General features: G+C 45.1%; 1 protein-coding gene across 1 annotated transcript; it reads right to left on the bottom strand.

Moving 5' to 3' along the window:
- Window positions 1–758: 758 nt before the first annotated feature.
- On the bottom strand, window positions 759–21,829 carry LOC137321513 (leucine-rich repeat and fibronectin type-III domain-containing protein 2). The gene is made up of 2 exons (XM_067983911.1): window positions 20,457–21,829; window positions 759–1,665 (listed from the first exon to the last, which is right to left on the bottom strand). The coding sequence occupies exons 1-2, from the start codon at window positions 21,827–21,829 to the stop codon at window positions 759–761; spliced, it is 2,280 nt and encodes a 759-aa protein (XP_067840012.1).
- Window positions 21,830–22,726: the final 897 nt, after the last annotated feature.

Genomic DNA, 22,726 nt, shown 5'->3' with positions numbered 1-22,726 from the left:
CTTGTACAAACTAAACATGGCTTCCTTCCTTCTGTGCTCCTCAGTGCAAAAACCCACGATCCCATTTACTTCTCGGGGCTTGGCTGTGACGCACCCTCCCGCCTTGAATAGCCCGAGGACTGGCTGGGCTCACGCATTGCATGGCCATGTGAATGAGGTACCAGCGGCAGTCAGTACCTGTAGAACCCCACCCCAGCAACAGTCAATGCCTTTGGGAGAGGAAGGGAGAAAACTGGAGGGCGGTGGGGAGTGGGGGGAGGGGCAACCATCTCTTATTTTGCTTTCAGTACCGCAGTGCATTTAGCATTGACATCGTGCTAAGGTTGCAACCTCCCTTCCCCACTGAGGTAGGGCGAGCTTTTTGTATCAGTCTGGGAGCTGCAGCTGATCGGAGCCTGCCATTTTGCTATGCTGGCCACGCCATATTAACAGGTCTGTTGTACGCTCGGGTCGCATTCAAGTTGGACCAAGCGTAGGTGTCGCTGCTAAAATCCAGCACAAACTTGTACATGTTGTCAGTTAGCGTGACGTGCATTCCAAAGGACAATGGGCAGAGGTTGGTTGTATTTTTTTTTTTTTGAACGGTGATTCTTATTTCCCATTCACTGAATCTCCTGGCATTCAGGTCTCCTTTCCTGCGACGTCGCCCGGGATTTTCTTCACAGCACACAACCCCACCCCCGACAATGGGCCTCTCCTCTCAACAGTAGGTCTCCCGCAAGCTTCGCCAAGCCCTCCTTCCGCCTGGATTTGGCCCTTTAAACCGTGCTCTCCATCACCCAGTCCGAGCTGCAGTACATCCCTTTGGTGATCTCGAGGTCATCCTCGTCATACTGGAGCAACACGCCGTTGACCGACAGGCTCCTCTTAGTCCAGATGTTGGTTATCCTTTTGGGGTAGCTGTAGCACTGGGTGGAGGCGAAGTCGCCCATATCGAAGGAGTGGCTGCGCCTAGTCTTTCCTTCCATGGGCAGCGTCAGGAGCTTATTGAGCCGGGACTCGCTGCGGCCCAACAAGGGTTCTTTGTCAGAGTAGTGGGCCAGGGTAGAAGCCTTGGAGTCGTAATCATCCTCCTTTCGCTGGCACCTCAGGTCGAGGGAGGCGAAAGCCCCCATAAGGCGGTCGATGTTGTGCCGGGATCTGGAGCTGGACATCCACTTCTTGGACAGGGTACTGGTGTTGCTGTGGAGGCTGTAGCACTCGTCCTGGCTGGAACCCGCAGACGAGGATAGGCTGCTGTGGACGGAGCCGCTGTGGAATTCCATCAGCTCGTCCCGCCCCACCAACTTGGGATTCAGCTGCGGCAGGATCCCGTTGTGGATGGGCTGAGTGGCGTTTGTCTGTGAGTACACGTCGCTGACGTTTGGCGTCTTCTCCTGGCCGGTGCAAAATCTGTACTTGAGCATCAGGATGACAATGAACACCAGCAGCGAGGCAACAATGACGCCCCCGATCACCAGTATCATCGTCCCGCCGAGAAAGTGGCTGTGGAAGGACTTGCAGTGACCATAATCCTCTTGGGTGGTGAACCGGATGCAGCCCACCACGTTGGTGGCGGTGAGGGTGGTGGCCGTGTCGTCCCATATCGCCAGCACACAAAGGTCGTAGCCAGCTCCCGATACCAGGTTTTTCACGACGAAGGCTTTATTCGAAGCAGGGATCATCCTGATAAAAAAATAACAACAATAAATCAATTAACCTTGTGATGCGTGAAAATCTGATTCATAGTCGCTTACATTGAATTACATAGAATTTGACAGCACAGAAACAGGCCATTCGGCCCAACTGGTCTATGCTGGCGTTCATGCTCCACACGAGCCTCCTCACATCCCTCTTCATCTCACCCTATCAGCATAACCTTCTATTCCTTTCTCCCTCATGTGTTTATCTAGCGTCCTCTTAAATGCATCAATGCTTGTTGCCTCAACTACTCCTTGTCGTAGCGAGTTCTACATTCTAACCACTCTCTGGGTAAAGAAGTTACTGAATTTACTTGCAATCTAAAGTTTTTGTTTGTTAAATTCAAATATATATTCCCAACATCCTCATGTTCAAATCCCTTTATGGCCTCGCCCCTCCCTATCTCTGTGATCTGCTCCAGCCCAACAACCCTCCGGAAACTCTGATGTTCCTCCAACTCTGGCCTCTTGTCCAACCCCCACTTCCTTTGCCCCACCATTGGCGGCCATGTCTTCAGCCATCTAGGCCCTAAGCTCTCACCACTCTCTGGGTAAAGAAGTTTCTCCTGAATTCCCTATTGGATTAGCTATGATACTTGTAATTAATACGGCGCTTTATCGTGTTTAAACATCGCGAAGCACTTCACACGTCGGGAATTCCCTCGAAGCGCTCCCACTCCGCTGCCGTAAACTCACCGGAAGGTTGGCGGAAACCCCGGTTACGCGCGCAAATGGGATTTCCGCCGCACTTCCGGCAAAGTTACGGAGGTGGGATGGGAGCAGCTCCAAGGAAATGTGCCCTGAAAGAATCACTTTAAAGGGCAAGCCCATGAGCTATTCTCTGTAAGCAACATCCACCGAGCAGTCATGAGATTAACGAGCACTTAATCTGCTCCTTACACTGGAAGAGCTCACTGGTCATTTTCAAATCATGTCCTGGGATATTCAGCTTCAAACTGGACCACTGAAGATTGGACCTCAGTTTAATATCTTATTTGACCGATCGTGGTGCTTAGAAATTCGATGGCGTTGTGCCCGTTTTTCAGATGCAAAGCAGGTGCCTAAGTATCCAATACGGCGGACGGGGCATGCACATTCATTATGCACTGGAAGTGCGCCACCCGCCATATTGGTAAAGGCTGAAAAAGAGGCATCCAGGGCCTGCACCCGAAACAGGCTTCACATCCTGTCCATATTGAAGTAGAAGGCCGCACACCTGTTTGAGGTCCCCTTCGCAAAATTGAGCTGCCCAGAATGCTGGTTTTGTGATATGGGTCTTTGTCCTGTAGCGGGCTGCGTTCAGGATAACATGGTCTACCTGTGGCCTAACCAGCAGCCCTTAAAGGAACCACTGGAGGCCGGCACCAAAAAGATAAGCTTTCAAAAAATACCTACTTGAACGTGGATCTGGGAGGAGCAGGAGGGCCTCTCCCGGGTCCACTGCAGTGCTGAAGACCATTGCCATTTTCCTCTTGGCCCCCACCAGATCGCCTCCCCATCTCTGCCAATCACCCCCTCCCTCCTGATCGCTCCCTCCGCTCTCCCGATGACCTCCACCCTTCCAATCGCGCCCTCTTTCCCAATCGCCTCCCCAATCACTCTCGATCGTTTCCCCCAATCTCTCCAGATCAACCCCACCCTCTCTCCTGATTGCCCTCCTCTCTCCCAAAAACTTTCCCCCTCCCTCCCGATCGCTTCCCCCATTCTCTCCCGATCACCTCCTCCCTCTCAATGCTTTCCCCCTCCCTCCCGATCACTTTCCCCCTCTCTCCCAATCACTTTCCCCCTCTCTCCCAATCACTTTCCCCCTCTCTCCCAATCACTTTCCCCCTCTCTCCCAATCACTTTCCCCCTCTCTCCCAATCATTCCCCATCCCTTCCAGTTTCTTCCCCCCTCTCTCCTGATCATCTGCTCCTGGGGTTGCCCAGCAGATGCCTGCTGCTCGCTGCTCTCATGCAAATCAGGCCCAAGGCTCAATATCGGTTGGGCCTTGGGATTACCCATTCCTGGGAACGATCCCTACACCCAGTTCGAGCCGGCAGGCCGAACAAAGAGACTTGGGAGATGGCCTGTACAGTAACACTACATACCCCTCTCAACCTTTGAACTCATCAAAGACAAAGATGTTAGCACTAGGGAATAGAACTCACATTTCAGTGTGACCATGTGAGGTACAGCACAGTCTACGGAAGAGTAAACTCTAGCCCAACAATTCTAACCTAAGGATTACATCTATTGCCCCAGTGTAATGCATTTTCCACATCCACTATTCTTATGGCCTGTTAGGGCCTCAACTATTTACAATATATATCAATGACTTGGATGAAGGAACAGAGTGTCGTATGGCCAAATTTGCTGATGATACAAAGATAGGTGGAAAAGCAAGTTTCAATGAGGACACAAAATGTCTGCAAAGGGATATTGACAGGTTAAGCGAATGGGCAAAAATTTGGCAGATGGAATATAATGTGGGAAAATGTGAAGTCATCCACTTTGGGAGGAAAAATAAAAAAGCAAAATATTATTTGAATGGAGAAATACTACAAAATGCTGCGGTACAGAGGGATCTGGGTGTCCTCGTACATGAAACACAAAAAGTCAACATACAGGTGCAGCAGGTAATCCGGAAGGCAAACGGAATATTGGCCTTTATTTCTAGGGGGATGGAGTATAAAAGCAGGGAAGTCATGCTACAACTGTACAGGGTTTTGGTAAGACCACACCTGGAGTACTGCGTACAGTTCTGGTGCCCTTATTTAAGGAAGGATATATTTGCATTGGAGGCAGTTCAGAGAAGGTTCACTTGATTGATTCCAGGTTTGGAAGAGGTGTTTTATGAGGAAAGATTGAACAGGTTGGGTCTATACTCATTGGAATTTAGAAGAATGGGAGGAGATCTTATTGAAACATACAAGATTCTGAGGGGGCTCAATAGGGTAGCTGCTGAGAGGATGTTACCCCTCATGGGGGAATCTAAAACTAGGGGGCATAGTCTCAGAATAAGGGGTCGCCCATTTAAGATGGAAATTAGGAGGAATTTCTTCTCCCAGAGGGTCGTGAATCTTTGGAATTCTTTACCCCAAAAAGCTGTGGAGGCTGAGTTAGACAAATTTTTGATCAGCAAGGGAGTCAAAGGATATGGGGAAAGGGCGGGAAAGTGGAGTTGAGGTAAAAATCAGATCAGCCATGATCTCATTAAATGGCAGAGCAGGCTCGAGGGGCCGAATAGCCTACTCCTGCTCCTATCTCTTATGGTCTTATGGTCTTATGTTTAGTGCCAACTTAAGGGCAGTTTTGTAATCTGGGCCTCTGCTCTGTAGGAACTGGAAGCTCAAACTCCCCTAAACTCATTTTACATAGAATTACAGAAAATGTACAGCACTGAAACAGGCCATTCGGTCCAAGAGGTCCATGCCAGCATTTATGCTCCACACGAGCCTCCTCCCACCCTACTTCTTCTAACCCTATCAGCATATCCTTCGATTCCCCTCTCCCTCATGTGTTTATCTCGCTTCCCCTTAAATGCATCTATGCTAGTCGCCTCAACTATTCCTTTTGGTACCGAGTTCCACATTCTAACCACTCTCTGAGTAAACAAGTTTCTCCTGAATTCCCTATTGGATTTATTAGTGACTATCTTATATTTCTGGCCCCAAGTTCTGGTCTCCCCCATAAGTGGAAACATCTTCTTCACGTCTACTTTATCGAACCCCTTCATAATCTTAAAGACCTCTATCAGATCACCCCTCAGTCTTTTCTAGAGAAAAGCGCCCATCCTGTTCAATCTTTCCTGCTAATTATAACCTCTCAGTTCTGGTATCATCCCAGTAAATCTTTGTTGCACTTTCTCCAGTGCCTCTCCATCCTTTTTATACTATGGAGGCCAGAACTGTTCACAGTACTCCAAGTGTGGTCTAACTCCAAGTGTGGCCTAACCATTGTAAGTAAGACCTTTAGAGCCTACAGAAAGAGGAGACTTTCATCCCATTAGCCTGGCAAATATTCAAACCCAGGTCCTAGAGGCAACCCAGTAGAGTGCAAACCCACCAGAGCTAGACCGTTCAGGGGTGATGTCAGGAAGCTCTTCTGCCCACAAAAGATAGTGGAAATCTGGAACTCTCTGCCCCAAAAATCTGTTGAGGCTGAGGGTCAATTGAAAATTTCAAAACTGAGATTGATAGCTTTTTGTTAGGCAAGGGTATTAAGGGTCACTGAACTAAGGCATGTTAATCGAGTTAAGATACAGATCAGCCATGATCAAATTGAATGTCAGAACAGGCTCGAGGGGCTGAATGGCCTACTCCTGTTCCTATGTTCCACTGTGCCTTCCCAAATCTCGCCCATTGAGAGTTAAGGAGTCCAAAGTGGATTAATAACACAAGTCAAATCTTTCCCAGATGTGAAAGTCTTACATCTAGTGGGTCAATGACATTTTGTACAACAGACCATCAAACCACAACTGGACAACCTTTAAAAAAAAGTAAAGGCAAAAAGAAAAAGAAAGCCTGTCATTTCCAGTTGGTTTTCCAACTTTCTGAGAAATTTCCAACAGAAAGAGCAATTAGCCTCTAACTGACTTTGGGGTGTCACCAATTCCCACATCTACAGCTCACAATGATATCTGTCACATCTTTTCGTTTGCTCCAAATTACCAGAGACTAATAAAAAACACAATTTACTCGCACTGATCGGCTCAGATTTTGAACATTTCTTCATCATCGCTGGGTCAAAATCCTGGAACTCCCTACCTAACAGCGCTGTGGGAGAACCTTCACCACACTGACTGCAGCGGTTCAGGAAGATGGCTCACCACCACCTTCTCAAGGGCAACTATATATGGGCAATAAATGCTGGTTTTGCCAGCGACGCCCACATCCCGAGAGTGAATATTTTAAAAACTCCACTTCGCTTACTTCATTGACCCTCACAAACATCTACAACAACAACTTGCATTTATATAGAGCCTTTAACATAGTAAAACATCACAAGGCACGTCACAGGGGCGTTGCCAGACAAAATTTGAAACTGAGCCACATGAGGAGATAGTAGGAGAGGTGGCTTAAAGCTTGGTCAAAGAGGTAGGTTTTAAGTAGCGTCTTAAGGAGGAGAGAGGTGGAAGGGCAGAGAGTTTAAGGGAGAGAATTCCAGAGCTTAGGGTCTAGGCAGCTGAAGGAATGCCGCCTATGGTGGAGTGATGAAAATCGGGGATGCACAAGAGGCCAGAATTGGAGGAGCGCAGAGATCTCAGAGGGTTGTCGGACTGGAGGAGGTTATAGAGATAGGGAGGGGCGAGGCCATGGAGGGATTTGAAAACATGGATGAGAATTTTAAAATCGAGGCGTTGCCGAACTGGATGCCAATGTAGGTCAGTGAACACAGGGGTGATGGGTGAACGGGACTTGGTACATGCAAATTATTCCTCTAATTAGTAGTACTCACTGCTTCCTCTTTTTTCCTTATTTCCTTATCTACTTCTAAGTTTTATCTAGAATCATAAAATCATAGAAAGTTACAACACAGAAGGAGGCTATTCGGCCCATTATAGAAACATAGAAACATAGAAAATAGGAGCAAGAGTAGGCCATTCGGCCCTTCAGGCCAGCTCCGCCATTCAAAATGATCATGGCTGATCGTCTAACTCAGAACCCTGTTCCCGCTTTTTCCCCATATCCCTTGATCCCTTTAGCATTAAGAAATATATCTATCTCCTTCTTGAATATATCTAATGACGTGGCCTCCACTGCCTCCTGTGGTAGAGAATTCCACAGGTTCACCACCCTCTGAGTGAAGAAATTTCTCCTATCTCGGTTCAAAATGGCATAGCCCATATCCTGAGACTGTGACCCCTGGTTCTGGACTCCCCAGCCATCGGGAACATCCTCCTTGCATCTAGTCTGTTAGAACTTTATACGTTTCAATGAGATCACCTCTCATTCTTCTAAACTCTAGTGAATATAGGCCTAGTCGACCCAAATCTCTCCTCATACGTCAGTCCTGCCATCCCAGGAATCAGTCTGTAAACCTTTGTTGCACTCCCTCCATGACAAGAATATCGTTCCCCAGATAAGGAGACCAAAACTGCACACAATACTCCAGATGTGGTCTCACCAAAGCCCCGTACAACTGCAGTAAGACATCCCTGCTCCTGTACTCAAAACCTCTTGCAATGAAGGCCAACATACCATTCGCCTTCCTAACTGCTCCAGGAGGAATTTGATAATTTTCTTGCTGGCATGAATGCCCTTGAGTAGGATCTCCCTCCTTCTAGTGTCAGCTTTGGCTCCCATCCCCAGGATTGACCACATCGGCAGAGAGGTAGAGAGGTGGAGAGGTTAAGGGAGAGAATTCCAGAACTTAGGACCTAGCCAATGGTGGGCCGATGGAAATCACAAGAGGCCAGAATTGGAGGAGTGCAGAGATCTCGGAGGGCTGTAGGGTTGAAGTAAGTTACAGAGTTAGGAAGGGGCGAAGTAGGATGAGAATTTTAAACTCGAAGCGTTGCTGGACCGGGAGCCAATGTAAACACAGGGGTGATGGGTGAAAGGGATTTGGTGCGAGTTAGGATACAGGAAGCGGAGTTTATATATCCTCTGCCTCACAGTGAGCAATGTCACACCAGGTCCACTAGTAATTTGAACAATAAAAGGACCTTGCATAATAAAGGATTGTCTTGGTTAGTTTGTGATTTTGGATCAGACCCATCTGGACTCATCCTTAGGCTGGAACTCACAATCTAAATAAAGTGGGGCAGTTTTTCTAGATTCACAGTAACAGCAATTGCAATATAAAATCATCTGAACTGAGAAAGGCACACATAATTCATCAGCCCTTCTTGTCATCAACTCCCCTTTTTAGATAGATTTCTATTTACACTCAGTAATTGCTAATCTGAATTTTTCTTTTTGATAAAACACACAGAAAATGCACGCAATTTATTGTGACAGTCGCTCATCTGAAAAAACACTTTGGAATTCAGCGGCAGAGCCCCCGGCTTTTTCATTTCAAAGGAAAATTAATCTTGTCATACTAAATGTACAATACATGCTACCTCATTACGGTTTAATTTGATTATGCTTCCATTCATTTACTCAGAAAAATTAAAAATGTAAATGACTAACCTCATGTGAAATATTGTTCATCATGAGCAGTGGAGCGGAAAGTCGGTGGTTAATTTGAAGAGATTACATTACATAGAACTGCATTACCTAGAATTTATGGCACAGGCACAGCCCATTCCGCCCAACTGGTCTATGCCAGTGTTTATACTCCACACGAGCCTCCTCCTACTCTTTTCCCACCCTGCCCCAATATTCATCTATTCAACTTCTCCCTCATGTAGGCATCAAGCCTCCCCTTAAATGCAGCGAGTTCCACATTCTCACCACTCTCTGTGTAAAGAGATTCTTCCTAATTTCTTTATTTGTTCTGTTAACATCTTATATTTATGTCCCTTTGTTCTGGACTCACCCATGAATGGAAACGGTTTCTCCACATCCACCCCATCGAATCCCTTTGTAATTTTGAAGACCTCTATCGGGTCTCCTCTTGGTCTTCTCTTTTTCAGAAAAAAAGGACCCCCAGCCTGCTCAATCTTTCCTGATAATTGCATCTTTTCAATTCCGATAACATCCTTGTAAATCTTTTCTACACTTTCTCCAGTGCTTCAATATTCTTTTTATGGTATAGGGACCAGAACTGCACACAGTACTCCACGTGTGGTCTAACCAAGGTTCGATATTACCCGCTGCTTTTGTATTCTATTCCTCTAGAAATGAACCTCAGTACTTTCTGTGCAGTCTTTATGGGCCTTATCAACTTGTGTTGCTACTTTTAGCGATTTATGTATCTGTATTCCCAGACGTCTTTGCTCCTCTACCTCATTTAGTTTCTTACCTTCCAAGAAATGAGTGACCTCCGTATTCCTGCTACCAAAATGAACCAGCTCACACTTCGCCATATAGAATTTCATTCGCCATTTATCTGCCCATTCTGTGAGCCTGTTTGTCTTCCTGTATTTTGTTGTAAGCCTCCATATTATTAGCTATACCCCCCAATCTGGTATCATCTGCAAATTTCAAACTCCTACCTTCTGTTTTTGTTTTGTGGCCGTCTTTCAATCCATTCTACTATCTGGGCCCTGACTCCACATGACCTGACCATTGTCATGAATCTCTTGTGTGGCACCCTATTGGAGGCCTTCTGAATGGCCTTACTACATCCATTGCTTTTCCCTTGTCTACTCTTTCTGTTACTTCTTCAAAGAATTCAATGATTGGTTAAACTTGATCTTCCTTTTAGAAATCCATGCTGACTATTTTTTATTATATTCCCTGTCTACAGATGTTTTGTTATCTGATCTTTTAGCAAAGATTCTAATATCTTACCACCGCTAACGTTACGTTAACTGGTCTGTAGTTCCATCTCCCTTTTTGAAGATAAGAATTACATTTGCTGTTCTCCCAGTCCTCTGGCACTAGTCTTTTATCTACTGACATTTTATACATGGATCTGGTGCCTCTGCTCCTTCCTCCCTAGTTTCTTTGAGTATCTGTGCGTGCAATCCATTTGGACCCGAAGTTTTGTCCTCCTTAAGTTTGTCTCGTATCTCCTTTCTTTCTATCTTAACAGTTGTAACATACTTTTTGACTTCTACTGTTGTCATTTCTTCTTCAGTGAAAACTGAGGCAAAGTATCTATTCAGTATCCCTGCCATTTCAGTTTCATCTCCTGAGTTTACCTTGCTCATCCCTTAGTGGCCCTATCCCTATCTTAATTATCCTTCTGTTACTTATGTGCCTATAGAATACTTTACTATTTCCTTTTATATTCTTTGATATTTTCATTTCATATTTCCTCTTTGCCTTCCTAATTGTCTTGTTTACCTCTTTCCTAAGGTCATCACATTCCCCTTTGTCATCGTCTCCTTTATTGTTTACGTACTTTGCCTATGTCTTTTCCTTAGATTCACTTTTATCCTCATTTCTTACTTTATCCATGACATCTCATTCTTGGCTAGTTTGTTCTTATTTTTTTAGTGGAATAATTTCCTCCTGAACTCTCTTGATCGCTCCTTTAAATGTTGTCCAGTTATTTTGCTGCTTTGTCTGTCAATATTTTTCTCCAGTTTACGTTCCTGAGCTCCATCCCCATTCCCTCATAGTTGGTTTTATTCCAATCTATTACTTTGGTCTTTGTACTGTCTATATCTCTCAATCATTACCTTGAACCTTATCATGTTGTGATCATTACTCCCTCGATGTTCTCCCACACTTGCTTCTCTTATCTGTTCTGAATCGTTTCCCATTATTAGATCTAGCAGTGTTCCTCCCTTGTTGGGTTTCTTTCCATCCCCTGCTCCCCTTTCACTCCCTTTCCATGCCAGTTTATTTGAGGGTAGTAGAAATCCCCCATGATTATTATTCTGTTTTTTTTTACTAATTTCACACATTTGCCTACATATTTCTCCCTCCATTCTCTTCCCACTACTTGACGGTTTGTATCTTAGAGGCAGTGTGCGTACAATGGCATTCTTGTACTTGCCATTCCATGATTAAGTGTCATTGCCTCTTCAGTAAATTAAAAGAAGTTTTCTCAAAACAAGGCCTATTCTATCACTGTGGGACGGGTGGCCAGTCACAACTGAAGAGGTCTGATGGGGTGGGATGGGGTGGGGGGGGAGAGGGGAGATTTCCTCTGATCGTTATATGTTGGAGACTTCAAGAAAAATTGCAGGAAAGTTTCCTGTGTTTACAGATTCTGCTGGAAATAGTGACCAGATCAAATCCTCACACTGTGTTTAAGAGAAAGAAATTGCATTCCTATAGCGTCATTCACGACCACAGGACATTCCAAAGCACTTTACAGTACTTTGTGAAGTGTACTCACTGTTGTAATGTAGGAAACGTGGCAGTCAATTTGCAATTTGCAAGGTCCCACAAACAACAATGAAATAAATGACAGGATAAACTGTTCTAGTGAAGTTAGTTGAGGGGCAAATATTGGCCAGGGCATCGGGTAGAACTCTTCGAATTAGTGCTGTGGGATCTTTTACATCCACCTGAGAGGGCAGATGGGGTTTCGGTTTCACGTCTCATCCGAAAGACAACATCTCCCAAAGTGCAGCACTCCCTCAGTACTGCACTGCAGCGCCAGCCTACATAAAATTACACAGAATTACATAGAATGTACAGCACAGAAGCAGGCTGTTCGGCACAACGGGTCCATGCCAGCATTTATGCACCATATGAGCCTCCTCCCTCCCTACTTCATCTAACCCTATCAGCACATCCTTCTATTCCTTTCTTCCTCATGTGTTTATCTAGTTTCCCTTAAATGCATCTATGCTAGTCGCCTCAACTACTCGAGTTCCACATTGTAGCCATCTCTGGATAAAGAAGTTTTTCCTGAATTCCCTATTGGATTTATTAGTGACAATCTTATATTTATGGCTTTATTAACCTGCATCGCTACTTTTAGTGATTTGTGTATCTGTACCCCCAGATCCCTTTGCTCCTCTATCCCATTTTGACTCTTATTTTCGAAGGGGTTTGTGGCCTCCTTATTCTTCCTACCAAAATGTACGACCTCGCACTTATCGAAATTGAAATTAATTTGCCAATTACATGCCCATTCTGCAAGTTTATTAATGTCTTCCTGTATTTTGTTGCAGTCCTCCTCAGTATCAACTATACCACCCCCCAAATTTGATGTCGTCCACAAATTTTGAAATTGTACTTCTGATTCCATTTATGTACATGGTGAACAACAGTGGGCCCAGCATTGATCCTTGTGGAACACCATGTCCCACCTTTTGCCAGTCTGAGTAACTACCTTTAACCCCTACTCTCGGTTTTCTGTTTTGTAGCCAGCTTGCTATCCATTCTGCTACTTGTCCCCTGACGTACATGCTCTGACCTTAGTCATGACCTTACCAAAGGGCTTTTTGAAAATCTAAATATATTACATCTACTACATTACACTTATCTACCTTTTCTGTTATTTCTTCAAAGAATTCAATAAGGTTGGTCAAGTATGACCTTCCCTTTTGAAACCTATGCTGATGATTTATTAAATATTCGATTTCTAGATGCTTTTCTATGACATCTTTGAGTAAAGATTCCATTATATTTCCTGCCACCGACGTTAAGCTAACTGGTCTATAGTTCCCTGGACTTGTTTTTATCTGCTTTTGTATATATAGGAATCACATTAGCTGTCCGGCAGTCCTCTGACACTATTGCCTTTTCTAATGAATTTATTTATATATATATATGTAATAGTGCTTCGGCTATCTCTTTCCTAACTTTTTTTCATATGGGCAGATGCAATCCATCCGGACCAGGGATTTTATCAACAACAAAGAAAACTTGCATTTATATAGCGCCTTTAACATAGTAAAACGCCCCAAGGCCCTTCACAGGAGCATTATCAAACAAAACTTGAAACCGAGCCACATAAGGAGATATTAGGACAGGTGACCAAAAGCTTGGTCAAAGAGGTGGTTTTAAGGGGCGTCTTAAAGGAGGAGAGAGAGGTGAAGAGTTTTAGGGAGGGAATTCCAGAGCTTAAGGCCTAGGCAGCTGAAAGCATGGCTGCCAATGGTGGAGCTAAAATGGGAGACGCGCAAGAGGCAAGAATTGGAGGAGCGCAGAGATCTCGGAGGGTTGTAGGGCTGGAGGAGGTTACAGAGATAGGGAGGAGCAAGGCCATGGAGGGATTTGAAAACAAGAATGAGAATTTTAAAATCGTGGCATTGCCGGACCGGGAGCCAATGTAGGTCAGCGAGCACAGAGTTGATGTGTGAATGGGACTTGGTGCGAGTTAGGATACGGTCAGCAGAGTTTTGAATGAGCTCAAGTTTATGAAAGGTGGAAGATGGGAGGCCGGACAGGAGAGCATTGGAATAGTCAAATCTAAAGGTAACAATGGCATGATGAGGATTTCAGCAGCAGATAAGCTGAGGCAGAGGCGGAGACAGGCGATGTTATGAAGGTGGAAGTAGGCGGTTTTGGTGACGGAGCGGATATGTGGTCGGAAGCTCATCTCAGGATCAAATAGGATGCCAAGGTTGTGAACGGTCTCTGGTTCAGCCTCTGAGAGTGGCCAAGGAGAGGGATGGAGTCGGTGGCTAGGGAACAAAGTTTGTGGCAGGGACCGAAAACAATGGCTTCGGTCTTCCCAATATTTAGTTGGAGGAAATTTTTGCTCATCCAGCGCTGTATGTCAGACAAGCAGTGTGACAAATCAGATAGTGGAAGGGTCGAGGGAGGTGGTGGTGAGGTAGACCTGGGTGTTGTCAGTGTAAATGTGAAACCTGACGTTGTATTTTCAGATGACATTGCCGAGGAGCAGCATGAGAAATAGGAGGGGGCCAAGGATAGATCCTTGGGGGACTCCAGAGGCAACAGTGCAGGAACGAACATACGAACATACGAATTAAGAGCAGGAGTAGGCCATTCGGTCCCTCGAGTCTGCTCTGCCATTTGATAAGATCATGGCTGATCTGATAGTGACCTCAACCCTACTGTTGAAAAGTGGGAAGAGGAGCCATTGCAGGTGATGCTCTGGCTATGACCGGATAGATATGAATGGAACCAGGCGAGCGCAGGCCCACCCAGCTGGACAACGGAGAAGAGGCGCCAGAGTGTGGTCAACTGTGTCAAAGACTTCAGGCAGGTCAAGAAGGACGAGGAGGGATAGTTTACCACAGTCACAGTCACATAGGATGTCATTTTGTGACTTTGATAAGGGCCGTTTCAGTACAATGGCAGGGACGGAAACCTTATTGGAGGGATTCAAACCTGGAGTTGCAGATAAGATGGGCGAGGATTTGGGAGGTGACAACACGTTCAAGGACTTTGGGGAGGAAAGGGAGGTTGGAGATGGGGCGGTAGTTTGCAAGAACAGAGTGGTCAAGGGTGGGATTTTTGAAGAGGGGGGTGATGACAGCACTTATCCTTTCTAAGTTTGATTAGTTTATCAATTATATCCCTCCTTTCTATCTTAAATGTACTTATATCTTTTTTGATCTCTTCTTCTAATGTCACGCCCACCATGATAAATTCCTGGTAAATACTGAGGCAAAGTAGATATTTAATATTCCTGCCGTTTCACTGTGATTACTTGTGTGTTTATCGTGTGTGGCCCTTAGTGGCCCTGTCCCAATCCTGATTTTTCTTTTGCTTTTTATGTGTCTGTAGAATACTTTACTATTTCTTTTTACGACCCTTGATAATTTAATTTTGTAGTTTCTCTTTGCCTTCCTAATAGTTTTTTTGATTTCTTTCCAACCTTTTCATATTCCCTTTCATCATCCTCTCCTTTGTTGTCTATGTACTCAGTATAAGTCTTTTTCTTTAGCTTCAATTTTGCCCTTATTTCTTTATTCCTCCATGGTGTGTCATTACTGGTGAGTTTGGTTTTGCTTTTTCGTGGGATATATTTTTCCTGGACTCTATTCATCACCATTTTAAATATTTCCCACTGCTGTTTTATTTCTTTGTTTGTCAGTGAATTTTTCCAGTTTATTTTCCCTGGTTCCATTCTCATCCCCTTAAAATCAGCTTTCTTCCAATTCATTGCTTTGGTCTTTGACTTACTTATGTCCTTCTCAATCTTTATCTTGAACTTTATTATGTTGTATTCGCCATTGCCTAGATGTTCCCCGACGCTTACTTCTCTTTTGAGCTCAAGTCTCTGGAGTGGGACTTGAACCCACAACTTTTTGACTCAGGGGTGAGAGTGCTATCACTGACCCATGGTTGACGTCTGTTTACAACATGGTTGAGACATTGCGACCGGGGGAAATCTCCCTCGCCCCCACCTCCCCCCACCCCCCCCCAAAACATTGAAATGGTTAGCCCACAACATCCTGCTGAAACCAGGAGCATGAGTAGGATGGTCTCTGGGCATGGTGGGAGTTAAAATGAAAAATGAAATATTAGTTTCATATTTTTGTGTATAGTCCGAGCTCTCATTGAATTCTAATGTGAGATATTTTGGGATACAGCATAATGCCACGTGGTGTGGGAGGGGCCATCCATTTTAATGACGAGGAGAAATGGGGAATGTTGGCCTCCATGCCCGAGTCTCTTATTTACATTCTCGGTGAGCATGTTACCATCACCCTCCCCCACCCCCACGCCAGGAGTTTCTCCTCATAAAATCCACCCGTGTATCTGGATGGGAAACGTTGGATTCAAAATGTTAGGTACATTTCCTGAGAGTAGTGGACGTGTGAAACAGATTGCTAGCCGATGGAGTTGACGGTGAGTCGGTTAACTCCTTCAAGAAGGAGAAGTATAGAAAATACCTGCCGTGGAATGGGATTGGCGATTATATAGGGAGGTTTCTGAGTACAGGGCAACAACAAGGAATGTCGCACGCTGCCAGCGTGAATTCAGAAAATAAACATCTTGATAGGGTGGTGGATGCAAAAAGCCTAGAATCATTTAAGAAACGATCAATTTTACAACTGGGAAGGAGGTGAGGGCGGGGGTGTTCGGATCTCTTTGGATAAATGAACTAAGATGGCCCAATGGTTTTCATCAACCATATAAATAATCCACATAAATACAAACTGAAATGATCAAATACATCAGGGGACTGAATGGATAGAATCATAGAATCTTACAGCACAAAAGGATGCCATTCGGCCCATCTTGCCTGTGCCAGCTCTTTGAAAGAGCTGCCCGATTCGTCCCACTCCCCTACTCTTTCCCCATAGCCCTGCAACTTTGTCTCCTTCAAGTATTAGGAGGAATATTGTCTGCGAGGAGAAGAGCCCAAAGTTTAATAGCGGAGGTGATTGAATATTCTGGAGTTTTGCTTCATTACCTTCCGGGGAGGAGAGGGCAGGGGTCAAGGATTTATGTAGAACAGGGGTGGCTGACCTCTTAAAGTGGAAGAGTCAGGAACACGATTTGCATCTGACAGGGAGCTGCTGCCTCAGCTCTTCAGAGGTCAGGTCATTTATGTTTATGTGTGCCCTCAATGACCTGACATCCAGACGGGGACATATGCAGCCAACAGCACTTCGTTAAGGTGATAGCTCTCGAAAAATACTCGAGACTCAAATACTTTCTGACGTTCTCACAGTGGAGCTTGTTCATTATAAATTGTGACAGGAAAATTCCAATCTTTTTTAAAGCTTGAGGGTTATTAGATTTTAAAAATTGAAATAGTCACAGTAATTAAAAGGGAAGCTAAGTCTAGGGCCAGTAATTTTAAAATAAAGTACGTCAGCTTTTAATAGAAAAACATGTGAAATGAGCTTTAAATTTAATTCACACAAAGATCAGCACGACAAATACAGCTGAGGGAGGCCATTTTCCCCCTCAGGCTCATCCTTCCACAGCAACCTCAGGTTCCTGCATCACAGCATTTAACTGCCTCTTGAATGATTCCAGGGTTTTGGCAGATATTGATCACTCTTTGGGTAAAGTGCTTCCTGACATCAGTCCTGAATTTCCCTTTAACCAGTTGGCACCTATGTCCCCTTGTACTGCAGTCATGGTTTAATAAAATGGTGCTCAGCATTAACCTTTTCTATTGCACTTAGTTGGAGTGATTTTGACTTTGGGCAAATTTTCATTTCCATTGAAGTCAACTGACATGAAAATCGGGAGAGATGCATAACAATCCAATATCACCTGTTTTACACTATCGCCCAAAGTCAAAATTACCCCCAGTGTTTTTATATACCTCTATAAGGTCCCCTCTCCTTCACTTTCAAGGTTGAAAGGTCCAGGTTTCTCCAACCTTCCCTCATAACTCAGTCCTCTGACACTATTAATCAGCCTCTGCACTGCTTCCAGGACTTAATTATTTCCTTCATTCCAAAAATGAATGCAGTATTCAAGGTGTGGTCTGAACAGAACACTGTACAGTTTCAGGATGATGGCCTCAGACTTGTGCTCTACTATCTGGCAATAGATACCTCAACATTCTGTCTGCTTTGTTGATTATTGCTCGGCAATGACTGACGGTGGTCAAGGTTGAGTCTGCCATCACGTCCAGATCTCTTCCAGCCTCTCCCCTATCTAGTTCAATATCTTTCATTATGGCCCCCATTTTTTCTTCAAATGTAGAAAACCTTGCGCTTCCATGTATTGAGTTTCACTTGCCATTAGTTTTGCCCATTTGCAATATTATCTAGACCCTTCTGTAATTCCTTGGTTGCTTCGGCAGACTTTGTCCCTTCCTAGTTTATAACAACAACAACAATAACAACAACTCACATTTATGTAGTGCCTTTAACGTAGTAAAACATCTCAAGACACTTCACAGGAGCATTTTCACACAAAATTTGACATCGAGCCACATATGGAGATATTAGGACAGGTGACCAAAAGCTTGGTCAAAGAGGTAGGTTTTAAGGGGTGTCTTAAAAGAGGAGAGAGAGGTGGCGAGGCGGAGAGATTAAGGGAGGGAATTCCAGAACTTAGGGCCTAGGCAGCTGAAGGCACGGCCGCCAATGGTAGAGCGATTAAAATCGGGGCTGCACAAGAGCCCAGAATTGGAGGAGCGCAGAGATCTCGGAGGGTTACAGGGCTGGAGGAGGTTACAGAGATAGGGAGGGGCGAGGCCATGGAGAGATTTGAAAACAAGGATGAGAATTTTAAAATCGAGGTGTTGCCGGACCAGACGCCAATGTAGGTCAGCGAGCACAGGGGGTGATGGGTGAACGGGACACTTATTACCTGCAAATTATTCCTCTAATTAGTAGTATCCACTGCTTTCTCTTTCTTCCTTATTTCCTTATCTACCTCTAAGTTTTACCTAGAATATACTCTGCTTGTGTAGCAGCCTTTTGGGAGGAATTTGTTAATTTTCTTGCTGGCATGAATGCCCTTGAGTGGGACCTCCCTCCTTCTAGTGTCAGCATTGGCTCCCATTCCCAGGCTTGACCCCCACATAGGCTGGCAATTCAGTCCAGTATTAAGGAAGCACATTTGGATACGATACCAAAATGAGAGGAGTGGCAAACGATGAATATCAATGCGTACAAATTCAAAAGGATCCTGACAAGCTCGGTCAGTGAGCAGAGAGTGACAGATTGTAATTTAATACAGGGAAAGGTAAAGTTACGAGCTTCAGCAGAGGGAAGATTGATGTGGATTATGGGCTAAATGGGAATGTACTTGAGGTATCAGAGCAGGAGAGATATCTTGGAACTTTAGTGGACAGGTCACTAAAAACATCAGCACAGTGTTCCCAAGATGTTAAAAAAGCAAACAGAATGTTGGGATGCATAACAAGGGGTATAATGTATTATTCCAAAGAGCCCATTTTAAAACTGTATTTGGCCCTGGTGAGGCCACATCTGGATTACTGCGGGGAGTTTTGGTCTCCCTATTTCAAAAAGGATGTTCAGTTATTGGAAGGGGTAAAGGGAAGGGCTGCAGGGTTGATCCCAGAACTTAAAGGAATGACGTATAAGGAAAGATTGATTACCCTGGGTCTTTTCTCTCTTTAGAAGAGAAGACTGAGAGGGGATATAATAGAAATGTTTAAAATTATGAAAGGTTTGGACAAATTGGATCCAAGTAAGCTTTTCTGTCGTGTACTGAATTTAAAAGCACAAGGAGTCATATTTACAAATTAAGGACAACAAAAGAAAATAGGAAATGTAGGAGCAACTTTTTTACTGAAAGGGTGGTAAGTATTACTAGCACCGGTGGTAGAACAGGAAACCATTTTGGGTTTCAAGAAGGAAATAGGCAGGTCCTTGTCGACAAATGGGATTCAGGAGGTTATTAGAAATGCAATAAGGGAACACAGTGGATAGGTGGGCTAGATAGACTGATGTCTTCTCCTGCCCGAAACTGTTACTATAGGGAGAATTTTAAATCCCTCCGGGTGGACCAGAAGGTAAAATCCAAGCGGTTCACTTACATAGAATGTACAGCACAGAAACAGGCCACTCGGCCCAACAGGTCTATGCCAGTGTTTATACTCCATACGAGCCCCCTCCCTCCCTACTTCGTCTAACCCCATCAGCATATCCTTCTGTATCTGAACTCCATTTACCCTCTTTGGTTCCATTTCCCTTAATACCCTTGCCCAACAAAAATCTATCTATCTCAGTTTTAACATTTTTAATTGACCCCCAGCCTCAACAGCTTTTTGGGGGAGAGAGTTCCAGATTTCCACTACCCTTTGTGTGAAGAAGTGCTTCCTGACATCACCCCTGAATGGCCTAGCTCTAATTTTAAGGTTATGCCCCTTGTTCTGGACTCCCCCCACCAGAGGAAAATATCTGGATAAGATAGAATCCATGATAGATTAGAATGTATGCGGCCTGTGGAAAGAATGGGATTGATGGGCCAAAAGGGTCTTTCCTCATATCATGCTTCACATGTGTGCCAACCCCTAGAGCAACTAGGGTAGCTCTCAAGGAAAATCAAGGAGCATTAAGGTAAATTAAAGCATCCATGCTCCCAGTAAAGGATGTTTCAAGCGTGGCTCCCAACTGGGAGTGTGGGATCGGTCACTTTCACCCTCTGTTGAGTATGCATTCATTGTAATTAAACAAAGCATGAAAAATCTTTACATAGAATTACATAGAATTTACAGCACAGAAACAGGCCATTCAGCCCAACCGGTCTATGCCGGTGTTTATGCTCCACACGAGCCTCCTCCCACCCTTCTTCATCTAACTCTATCAGTATATCCTTCTATTCCTTTCTCCCCCATGTGTTTATCTAGCTTCCCCTTTGGTCTTATCACACATTTGCCCTAAGTATGATGGGCATTAATGCTTGCCGCTTATTTACCTGTAAACTAATACTTCATCAGACGAGCTGTTGTACTGAAGCTGATACATTTTAACCTTTGGTGCAGACCTGCCCACTGACCACTTGACCAAGGCGGTGCTATCGGTCACCTGGGATACCATGACCTTCTTCTCCGTCCTGGCCTTCGTTTCGCCTCGGTTCGACTTTGAAGAACTGGTGATGTCGGACAGCCTCGAATCGGGTTGCAAAGCCCGACCTGTGCTGTTGCTGAGATGAGGAAGCTGGACGATGGACAGCTCGACCGAGGCGGTTGCCTCGCCGGCTGCATTCGCTGCGATGCAAGTGAAGGTGCCGTAGTCCTTCGAGGTGGTGATGAGGATGTCCAAGGTGCCGTTTTCATAGATGACGGTCCTCGAGGAATTTGCAAGGATCTTGTCATCCGGAGCCACCCAGTGGATGATGGGCCTTGGGTCCCCGATGGCTTTGCATCGCAGGGTGGCCGTTTGGCCTTCTAGCACAAGGACTTTGAGGCTGTGCTGGGTGATTAACGGCTGCTCGCACACGAACTCCTCCTCTGCGACGTACCAGAAGTACCTTCCTTTGAGGTGTGGCGGCGAGGCGCAGGTTTCCATGTCGTCTTCCCGGCTAAGCCGCCGTAGCCAGAGAAGCTCGCAGTTGCAATGGAGCGGGTTGCCCCCGAGGCTCAGGGTTAACGGCGCGAAGTATGGCGTCGTGGACATGAGCAACGTCTCAGATCTTGCAAAGATGGGATCAGGAGGAAGCTTCTGCAACCTGTTGGAGATCAGGTCCAATCTGGCCAATTTCTGCAGATCTGTAAAGGTTCCCTCCGGTATGTAATCGATGAGATTGTGATCCAAGCTAAGTGTGTGAAGGTTCGCCATCTTGCTCAGCGCTTGCCATGGTAGACTCACCAGGTTATTATAGGAAAAGTCTAAATCCTCTAAAGTCACCAAGAAATCATCAAGCGCTCCTTCTGCGACTGTGTTAAGTTGATTGTTGTTTAAGATCAAATGCTGCAGGTTTAACAGGCCTCGAAAGACGTTACTGCCAATTTCTGTCAATCGGTTGCTATCCAGATGCAACGACCGAAGGCTTTCTAGATCTACAAATGAATAGGGCTGGATGTAGCCAATGGTATTCCTGGACAAAGTCAGATCAACAAGGCCACTCATGTTGGCAAAGTCCTGCCGGTTTACGGAAATAATGAAATTGCCTCCTAACCGTAGCTCAACTGTTCGCCGATCAATATTTGGCGGGACAAACAGAAGGCCCTTGGAGGGGCAGAGAGTTCCCAGTGACTCGGACAGGTTTTGACACACGCAGTATTTGGGACAAGCATAGACTGTCATTGCCATTCCAATCACCAGCAGGTTACAGAGCAGTTTTTCCATTGTAGATCATGTAGAGGTACCTGAAACAGAGGCAGACGGAGTGAGTATTCGGGTGAAATGAAAAATAAACTACTTGTATGGCCAACAAGCAAAGCATCCTTCTCTTACCTGAAGCCTCCAACCTGTCTTTCTCCATTGCAATCGTTACTTCTTCTCTATTTTATCAATAAAATTATGGTCATTGCTTATCTGAACTGTCTTCTCCTGTTTCTCCTAAGCTTCAAACATGCCACCCTGTCCTTGTCCTCCTCCCTTGCATTCCCCAGGGTGTTGAAATCAAACCCCATCACACCTAGGGTCTCCAGCTCTGGTTGGACGTGTTCCTGGAGGTTTCAGCATAAAACCTCCGGCCTCTAACTGCCCCGCCTGGTCAAACAGCCTTTTCCCCCCCCACCCCGTCTCCACTATGTTTATAACTAATAAATGAAAGTGTTCAAAGAAAATGAAAAATAGACTCAATTTTTCTTTTTAATGTCCCTTTCTATGATTTATCTCCCGAGTTGCTCGCAGCAGTGTCCAGGAGAACTCTGGGACTGGCCAGGTGGAGCGAAATGACCTTTTCCGGTCCTATATATCCCTATGTTTACCAAATCATTCTCTCCCAAAACCTCAGAATAAACAGGACTACCGACATGAGGTCTGCTAGCGCCTGATGGTGAGGCCTAGTGACCCCGGCGAGGCACTGAAGAACACGATGGCAAGCCCTCGAGACTGAAACTGTGAACCAGGTGTGGTGTGTGTGAAGCAAACCAGAAGACAGGGTTATCGCCCCTCGCCAGCACTCACCTGCTCATTTACAAGGTGTATACGTTAGGATTTAAGTATGATACACGACCTCTTATTGCCGGTTTACCTAGATGTAAACCGCCTCATGAATCAGACTGTCTGCTGTGGCTC

The sequence above is a fragment of the Heptranchias perlo genome, chromosome 5 (assembly GCF_035084215.1).
Source record: "Heptranchias perlo isolate sHepPer1 chromosome 5, sHepPer1.hap1, whole genome shotgun sequence".
Taxonomy (NCBI): Eukaryota; Metazoa; Chordata; class Chondrichthyes; order Hexanchiformes; family Hexanchidae; genus Heptranchias; species Heptranchias perlo.
This window is presented reverse-complemented; position numbering and strand designations above follow the sequence as displayed.

Bases quoted from the DNA above. Each gene is read 5' to 3' on its own strand.
- LOC137321513 (XM_067983911.1), bottom strand. From the start codon at position 21,829: ATGGAAAAACTGCTCTGTAACCTGCTGGTGATTGGAATGGCAATGACA. The intron at 1,666-20,456 runs GTAAATAAGCGG...TTTTTTTATCAG, and splicing joins GATGAAGTATTAGTTTACAG to GATGATCCCTGCTTCGAATA.